This window comes from Trichoplusia ni, chromosome 1, assembly GCF_003590095.1.
Source record: "Trichoplusia ni isolate ovarian cell line Hi5 chromosome 1, tn1, whole genome shotgun sequence".
Classification (NCBI taxonomy): Eukaryota; Metazoa; Arthropoda; class Insecta; order Lepidoptera; family Noctuidae; genus Trichoplusia; species Trichoplusia ni.
Window position 1 is genome coordinate 12,863,830 of NC_039478.1, and position 8,546 is coordinate 12,872,375.

The 8,546-nt window shown below is 36.1% G+C and overlaps 2 protein-coding genes across 2 annotated transcripts; one reads left to right on the forward strand and one right to left on the reverse strand.

Annotated features, from left to right (window-relative positions):
- The first annotated feature begins 1,385 nt into the window (after positions 1-1,385).
- Positions 1,386-4,865, forward strand: LOC113500511. The gene is made up of 4 exons (XM_026881344.1): positions 1,386-3,544; positions 3,604-3,806; positions 4,030-4,188; positions 4,278-4,865. The coding sequence occupies exons 1-4, from the start codon at positions 2,235-2,237 to the stop codon at positions 4,604-4,606; spliced, it is 2,001 nt and encodes a 666-aa protein (XP_026737145.1). The 5' UTR covers positions 1,386-2,234; the 3' UTR covers positions 4,607-4,865.
- Positions 4,866-5,530: 665 nt separating this feature from the next.
- On the reverse strand, positions 5,531-8,314 carry LOC113495688. The gene is made up of 2 exons (XM_026874601.1): positions 6,415-8,314; positions 5,531-6,310 (listed from the first exon to the last, which is right to left on the reverse strand). Exon 1 carries the CDS (start codon positions 7,999-8,001, stop codon positions 6,691-6,693), a length of 1,311 nt encoding a protein of 436 aa, XP_026730402.1. The 5' UTR covers positions 8,002-8,314; the 3' UTR covers positions 5,531-6,310; positions 6,415-6,690.
- Between the last annotated feature and the right edge of the window lie 232 nt (positions 8,315-8,546).

The window sequence follows — 8,546 nt, forward strand, 5'->3', positions numbered from 1 at the left end:
CGCAGTTCTCAGCTGCACTTTAGCAGCACCTGTGGATCACCCAGCTGCGAAACCTGATCCTACGAAAGCTAGTGACGGAGAAATCCCCTTGTCGGTGAATGAGGAGAACCAAGCAGTGGTTAGCCTCATTGACGCGGCTTCAGCGGACTCTGACAGCAAGGAACCCGCTCATTTGGTGGTAAGGAGATCAGCTCTACGTGGAGATAACCCTAGCAACGACCTGCTGGCGAATTACGACGGCCTCCTCATCGACAACTCTCAGTTCGGTCTTGACGGACGCAGGATCAAGTTCCTCCCAACCTGGGTCGGTTAATCACCATCGGAAGACAATATTTTTAAACATTATACAGTATTTAATAAGTTGTGATATACAAGGTGTTTCTATCTCGTATATTTTGCTCATTCTTTCAAAGTGACATGGCTATATTTAAAGGATCATGTGTAGTTTATAATTATGCATGTGATATTTGTTAAATAAATATATTTTGTATTATTGAATGTATGTGTTTTAATGGTGTAAAACCTTCAATGTAACTTTAAAAGGCATTTTTGGTATTAGTTTCAGTTTTTTGAACAAATGTCTTGAACAGTGCTGATGAGTCGTATATAAAAACCTCATAATAAAACTAACCACAAACCTTTTCCAATCAATTTCTAAAAAGTATGTTTCCTCACTCTTCAAGTAGGTACTCAAGTCAGAATTCATCTTCACTTTGTCTCTGTTAATAAAAACTGTGAATCGTTGCTTCAAAAAAAGCACCAACGAAAGGGCCAAACCATAACTCCTGTTATCCATATTCCTATTAGTAGACATAATTTATCGATGCCTTCTGATGGTACCTTTTCTTGGCCTAAACTGTCCCTGATTTTTGCATAGTTGCCCTAAATTCTTTCCGCCTTCTTCTACCTTCGATCCTATGCCTTTTTCTCTGCTGTTACTCTCTAAAGAATACTACTAACATTTCAATTTTATTTTAATCTAAAGGTTCTCTAATCTAAAATTTTAAAAAAGTTGACGATTATTTTAATTAGCTATATATTTACAATTTTACAGAGTTAAATATTTACAAGTTAAAAAATAAAAAATAATTAAATTTATTAAATCAAAGCATCAAAAAATTCATCGGCATCGCTGCCGGCTGGGAGTGTGGATTATTTGAATCAGATAAAACACTACGTATAATAATTTGAGTCATAACAGAACATAGAACTCTCAACCAGTTCAATCTATAAATAGATGTTGTATTTTGACATCCAAAGCCCTAAAATCGCAATGAAACTTAATTGAACCAAGAAATTGAAGTAATCTATTTGATTCCGCCAGCTCCAAAAAAAAATACTTATACATAAACTGGTCAAGTAAAATTAAAAAAACTTGGTACACGTATTATCAATTTATTAAGATTTATACAATATTTTATATATACAACAACTCTTCATGTCTTTGCTTCGCTTCTCCCATCTTAACACCACTTATTACTCTACGGATATACCAGCAATTTCTAAAATATTTGGAGAAGGTACAGCAGCCACTTCATCCATTTCTCTGAACATCAAAGTGTACTCCGGGTTGTAATCCATGTAATCATTACCAATATGTAATTCTATCGTCGTCTTCAATACTTCTGGATGCAAATGCAAGCCGTGACGTGCAGTGGTAAAAGCAATAATTATTGTAAGAATCAGAAATATAAGGAGCCTTGCCATTCCCAAGTACTTCGAGAACAATAGATATAAACTAGTGTAAATCTCTTTTATACTACGACTCCAACTGTTGATATAACAATGTGTTAATTTGTGAATGTATATGGCGTGCAAACTTTAAGCTATAACATGAAAGACAAATGTTTGCCACTTACAGCGGAAGAATTCTGAAATCAGATAGTACATATGTACGCATTTGTTCAAGTACAATAAAATGATTGAACTGTTTACAGCCGACCAATCTAAACACATAGTTACTGAAATTTATTTACCTTGCATTAATGTTTTATGATAACCAAACCAATGCAACCTTCATTAAATGTCGATGAAGAAATCTTTGATGGTATTTGTTTAACAAAGTTGACAAACGATCCACCTAAACGTTTTAGTTTGATTATTGTTGACGGTTGTGTTATCAAACATCAACTAGCGCTTTGAAGAAGGGGCTTCAGTGAGAAGTCCGTAGCTAGATGGTGTTGCAACTTGATGTGCTACTTCACTAACATATCGTCATTAAGTGCGATTAAAATATGAAGATTTTTACATTACTACTCTTGACTTCTCTCGTAGTGAATTCAATGGCTGGAGAGATACTCAACGATGAACCGATTATAACAAATTGTTCAGCATTGCTGTCTTTTGTCACGTACATACAAACGATATTTATCGATTTGGGTGAAGATACCGATTTTTCATTAAAAACTTGTCTGCTAAAAAATATTCAGTATGATCAAGCCGTTACAATCATCAAAACACAAGAAAAGCAAAAGGATTTCCAGATTGATTTTACCAAACCACTGTTTCTAACCAGTGACTTTCCTGCTACCACAATTGTAATAGAAAGATTGTCATTCGACTTAATTGACGCCCCTTTTTTTCAGACCTTGTTCGTATCGCATTGGTCTATAGTGTATATTTTAGTAACCAGTGACAAACGATTCAAGTGTGATGAAGGAACGATGAATTCCCAAGACTTAACGTTTTTGGAAAAGTTCATGAACAAACTTTGGCTGAAATTTCGATTCATGCTTGTTGGCGTGGGATTTCCTTTTGCTTGCCAAAACATCTATGCTGGGTATTATGGTAAAAAACAATCTAACACAAGTTTATATGATAGAGGGATTACATTTTATGATACTTATCGTCCTATTGACGTTATCAAAACTTTCATGTTCTCTGGAAAGGACCTAGCTGAGCACTATCCTATACGAGCGAGTTTATTTTTTAGATATCCAACATCTATAACTACTTGTAAAGACACGCTTTACATTCGGCGGTTTGATCGAGACCTCACATACGGTTTCTGCGGACTAGATGGTATGGTAATGCATGACGTACTGAAATACTTCAAGTTTAATTTAACATTTTCTGAAGACGAGAGCTGCATCAATTACGGCTATGTAGATTCTGGAAACGTCAGCGGCAGTTTGGGCTGCATCGCACGGAAAGAACTCGACGTATCCTTTAATTCGAGGTTTATGACTTCTTACTCCCACGACAACATTCATTATCTCTATTATGTGACCACAGATTCACTCTGTGCCCTGGTGAAGCAAGCTGATATAATACCAATATGGATCGCTTTTTACAATATCTCTAAATTCTCAGTGTTATGCTTTGTATTTTCGTTGATAGTGAGTTTGGGACTACTAATGTGGATAAAAGCATTAATTGAAAAAATGCTAACCGGCAGAAAGCCCATGTCTCTTTGGTTCTATGTTCATGATGCGACCAAATCCAGTATACTGGGATATACACTGCGGAACAAAAAAACAGTTTTGAGAGGGACATGCTTATTTCTCTCTATTTTAATAAATGCAATATTTCAGGTCAGTGTTATGTAAAACGTCATTCCTCACGAAGATGTTTTAAATTTATGTAAAAAAATGTAATTTTTAAATTGCAGAGTCACATAAACCGAACGTACACAACTCTTCAGCGATACAAAAATATTGAAACTCTTCAAGACCTTTATAGTTGTGGAGCAACACTGTATACTTCACCTAACATTAAAGAGCTGTTGAGGGAAGTTATAGATCCTAATGACAAATCACAAGTGAATTTCTTAAATCGAGCCCAAATGTCAACGGGAATGAAACTGGGTGAGTGATAAGCTGGTATTAAAACCTTTGTAGATTTGAAATATAAAACAAATTCCTCTGTACTCTAAAACCTCCTTGCTGGATTGGGATTGCTTAATCAAATTACTTTGTAGGAATACTCGACAATTATCTCGGGATTTTGTTCCGAGAAAGATGTCGAGTGTTCCAAGCTAACACGTATTCTTGCCAATCGTCACATTGCCAAAATATTTTGTTTCTTCAGATTTCCTTATAAAGAACCCTAAAGTGACGACGCTTGACAGAAAAAACGATATTGCAATGCAAATACTGGAACACTACAAGGACATTCATGGGAAACCTATGATTAATATCGTTGAAGAATGTTTTAGTAACTACTTCTTATCTTACATCGCCAGATCAGGTAAATGAAAATTATAACTTTAAGCACTTCAGTCTAAAACGTAATGGTATTAAATAATGCCTGATAATACATACTCGTATATTTTTTAGATTTTCCATTTTTCGAGAACGTTCGTGAATTTATGGAGCGAATGCAGGGGGCTGGATTACCCACAATGTACTATACTTGGACTCAACGTATGCTGGGGATACCAGAGGTGACCTTCAAAAACCCCCAAGAAGCGCGTCCTTTTGCTGAAACATCATTGGATAACCTTCGGATCTCTTATGCAATACTGTTCTGCGGTTATTTTTTGTCGACCATGTTGTTTGTCGTTGAACTATGGAAAGGTAGGCGTGATCGTCTTCAAAATGAGAATGGGATGGGACCGGTGTCAAATCGCAAGCTCAAGAAGAAACACGTGCGTGGTGCACTATAAGTACCGATATGATTACTAGCTGTACCTATTTTGTTCATTACCAAAGCTGTCAATAGATAACGGTAAATTGTTTGCCGAAATATTTACATCCTTTTTTCCATCAATAAAAATTATTTTTGTCAAATATTATTGATTTTTCTTTCATGATCCTAAACCAGTTGTTGTTTGTTTTTTCCTTCAATTAAATTATCGGCAAAAATACATTTGCCTCATTCATTGCCATGCCAACACATGTTTTTGAAGTAATTTTGCTTTTTCCTTTTTTATCAGATAGTTACACATTCCGTACTTCGGGAAAATTTGAGTGGTCTCAGGATGACTTACAAATAAAAGCCAACTGTACAGTAGTAGTAGTTTAAGTACGATTCATGATTTATTTTTGTAATGATTTTTATTTTTAACGATTGTCAAAAATGCGTCTCTGCCAATTGTTAAGGAAAAGGTAGAGGGACAGGTTTAGGAGCTATAAATTAAAACTAAAACAGTACTTTCACACAAGCTAAGTTTTATTCATAACGTTATTAGTCTAAACTACTTGCAATTTTTGTTTTTACATTACTAATTTCTAAATTACCTACAGCTTACTGGAGGAACCTACCTGAAAACTACCTGCTTTTTCAGAGTTCCGTTACAGCAAAATAGTTAAAAAAAACTCAGAAGGTGTTTTTTGTTGCCGCAACCGCTATAAAAACAAAAAGACGAGGTAAAGCAACCGTTGGAACAGTCATTCAAATTTTCCTTTAAAAAAAGGTTTTATATTTAGTCAATGTGTTCAGAACTCTCAGTGCAACAGTGGCACGAGTTAGATGTCCAGTCTCGCAATGGACTGTTTATGTCTGTTACATAAAAATAATAGATGCAGTAGGTCAGAGTGCTAGCTTTGAGTGCCATACTATCACAAAGTACGTACCTACTCATGCCAGTTATACCATATATGTTATTTTGTCAATGTTTAAAATGAGCCACGCACGTTTCTCCTTCCGTGATTCCGTCTTGAAATCCTTTCAATTGGAATATTTTGACGTTTGCCTTTCCACAGTTCAATTACAAATGATATGGTAGACAAAACATATCCGCAGAACAGTATTGCATAAGATATCCGAAGGTGATCCAATGATGTCTCAGCAAAAGGTCGCGCTTCTTGATGATATTTGAAGGTCAATTCTGGTACCCCGAGCATACGTTGGGTCCAAGTAGAATACATTGTGGGTAATCCAGCCCCCTGTAATCGTTCTATAAACTGACGAACGTTCTCGAAGAATGGAAAACCTGGAGCAGATAATCAACAAATTACTCTAGAATTATCATGTCGGTGTAGGATTAATCTCCTGAACGCAATGTTACAAAGCTTTTGTTATTTATAAAAATCATTTTGAGCAGCATGGATGAGAAATTTGTGTAGCGTCACACAATGGCGATAACGTCTAACACTAGCCTCATATTTTAGTCAAAAACAACCGAAATTCAGGAGAATTTAGACAATTAATAGGTTAAATATGCGTGTTCAAATATTGCGTGTACCTGCATACGAGTGAAAGCATATACCTGATCTGGCGGTGTAGGATAGGAAGTAGGTTTTAAAACAGTCATCAACTATATTGACCATAGGTATCCCTTGGTCGTCCGTGTAGTATTCCAGTATTTTCAACGTAACATCATTTTTTCGATCAAGAGTCGTCACTGTAGCATCGTTTATGACGCAATCTGAGGAAATTAGTAATAAATTAAATAACATTAAAAAATAACAAAATGTAGAAAACAAAGGACGATAGAATGGCTCATTACATCTTTGAGAGTATTTAACTCACCAAGTGTTATTCCCGATGTAATTTTGGCTTTGTTTATGAAATCCATTTGTAAATGGTCGTGCGGGTCAGTAACTTGCCTCAACAGCTCTTTGATATTAGGTGAAGTATACAACGTTACTCCATAGTTATAAAGATCTTGGAGAGTCTCGATATTTTTGTATCGTTGAAGAGTAGTGTGTGTCCGGTTAATGTGACTCTGGAATTGTATTTGTGAAAAAAAGTTGTTACTACTAGTATCGCCTGAATTGGTAAGAACTTGTTAATAGAATGATTCAATTATAAACTGACCTGAAATACCGCATTTATAATAACGGAGAGAATCAAGCACGTGCCTCTTAAAACAGTTCTTTTGTTCAGCAGTGTATATCCAAATATACTGGAATTTGTCGCATCATGAACATAGAACCAAAGAGTCATGGGCTTTCTGCCGGTAACCTTCTTTTCAATGAAAGCTTTTGCCCACATGAGTACTCCCATACCCACTACAAACGAAATAAGAAAGCAGAACACTGAGAATTTTAAGATGTGGTAAAACGCGATCCATATCGGTATTATCTCAGCTTGCTTTACCACGGCACAGAGTGAATCTGTTGTCACATAATACAGGTAATAAATGTTTTCATCGGCATATAAAGTCATAAACCTTGAATTGAACGATACGTCGAGTTCTTTCCGGGCGATGCAGCCCAAACTGCCGCTGACGTTTATAGGACCCGCATAGCCATAATTAATGCAATCCTTGTCTTCAGAAAATGTCAAGTTAAATTTGAGGTACCTTAAGACGTCGTGCATTACCATTCCATCTAGTCCGCAGAAGCCATATGTGAGGTCCAGATTAAAGCGGCGAATGTAAAGTGTGTCTTTGCAAGTAGTTATTGAAGTGAAATTTCTGAAAAATATGCTTGCCCGCAACGGATAGTTCTCTGCTAGTTGCTTTCCTAATTGCGTGAAAATTTTGTTTATGTCCATGAGATGATTTGTATCTTGCAATTTGATCGATCTATCGTACAAACTTGTATTAGATGGTTTTTTACCATGATATCCAGCAAACTTATTTTTGCAAGCCATTGGAAATGTCACGCCAACGAGCATGAATCGGAATTTTAACCAAAGTTGGTGCATTATTTCTTCCAAAAAGTTTAGATCTTCAGAATTCATAGTCCCTCCGTCACACTTGAACCGCTTGTCGCTAGTTACTATGATATGCAACATAGACCAATGAGATTTAAAAATGGTTTTCATAAAAGGAGCATCAACTAAGTCTCTTGACAATGTCTCTATTACAATCGCGATAGCAGGCATGTCACTAGTCTGAAACAATGGTTTCGTAAAATCGATCTGGAAATCCTTGTCTTTTTCGTCTATTTTGATTATCGTAACGGCCTGGTCATCTTCAATGTCTTTTAGCAGACAAGTTTTTAACGAAGAATCGGTATCTTCACCCACCTCGATAAATATTGTTTGTATGTATGGGACAAACGAGAATAAATCTGAACAGTTCGTTCTTATCGGTTCATCGTTTTGGATCCCTATAGCCATTGAATTCACTATGTGAGAAATCAAGAGTGCTATTGTAAGAATCTTCATATTTTAAACGCAAATAATGACAGTTATGTTAGAGAACTAGCCCATGAAGTTGCGTCACCACGTTGTGTAGTTACGGACTCCTCGCTGAAATCGTTTCTTCAAAGTACTATTTGATGTTTGATAACACAACAGTCAACAGTAATCATACTAAAACGTTTAGGTCTTTCAGTTGTCACCTGTAAAGCAAATATACCATCAAAGATTTCTTCGTTGACATTTAATGAACTTTGCATTGGTTTGGTTAACAAATAACTTTATCAAAAATGTTTCATTATTAATGGAAGAAAAAAACCTTCAATAATAATGAGTTCAGATTATTCCGCTGTAATCAGATCAATCATTTTGTATTAATACACTTAAACATATAGACGAGGAGCTCGTGGCTAAGCCATAACCGCAGAAGTGAAACGATCACAGGTTAAGCTATGCTTGACGCGGTTGGTCCGTAGATGGGTGACCATCTTTGTCATAAGGAGTTCCTCCGTGTTTCGGAAGGCACGTTAAATTGTGGGCCCCGGCTGTTATTCTTACATCTTTGACAGTCG

Excerpts from the sequence above, each read along its gene's own strand:
- LOC113500511 (XM_026881344.1), top strand. The coding sequence starts at position 2,235 with ATGAAGATTTTTACATTACTACTCTTGACTTCTCTCGTAGTGAATTCA. Across the intron at positions 3,545-3,603 it reads ATATTTCAGGTCAGTGTTAT|ATTGCAGAGTCACATAAACC; the intron begins GTAAAACGTCAT and ends TGTAATTTTTAA. Across the intron at positions 3,807-4,029 it reads GTCAACGGGAATGAAACTGG|ATTTCCTTATAAAGAACCCT; the intron begins GTGAGTGATAAG and ends TTGTTTCTTCAG.
- LOC113495688 (XM_026874601.1), bottom strand. The coding sequence starts at position 8,001 with ATGAAGATTCTTACAATAGCACTCTTGATTTCTCACATAGTGAATTCA.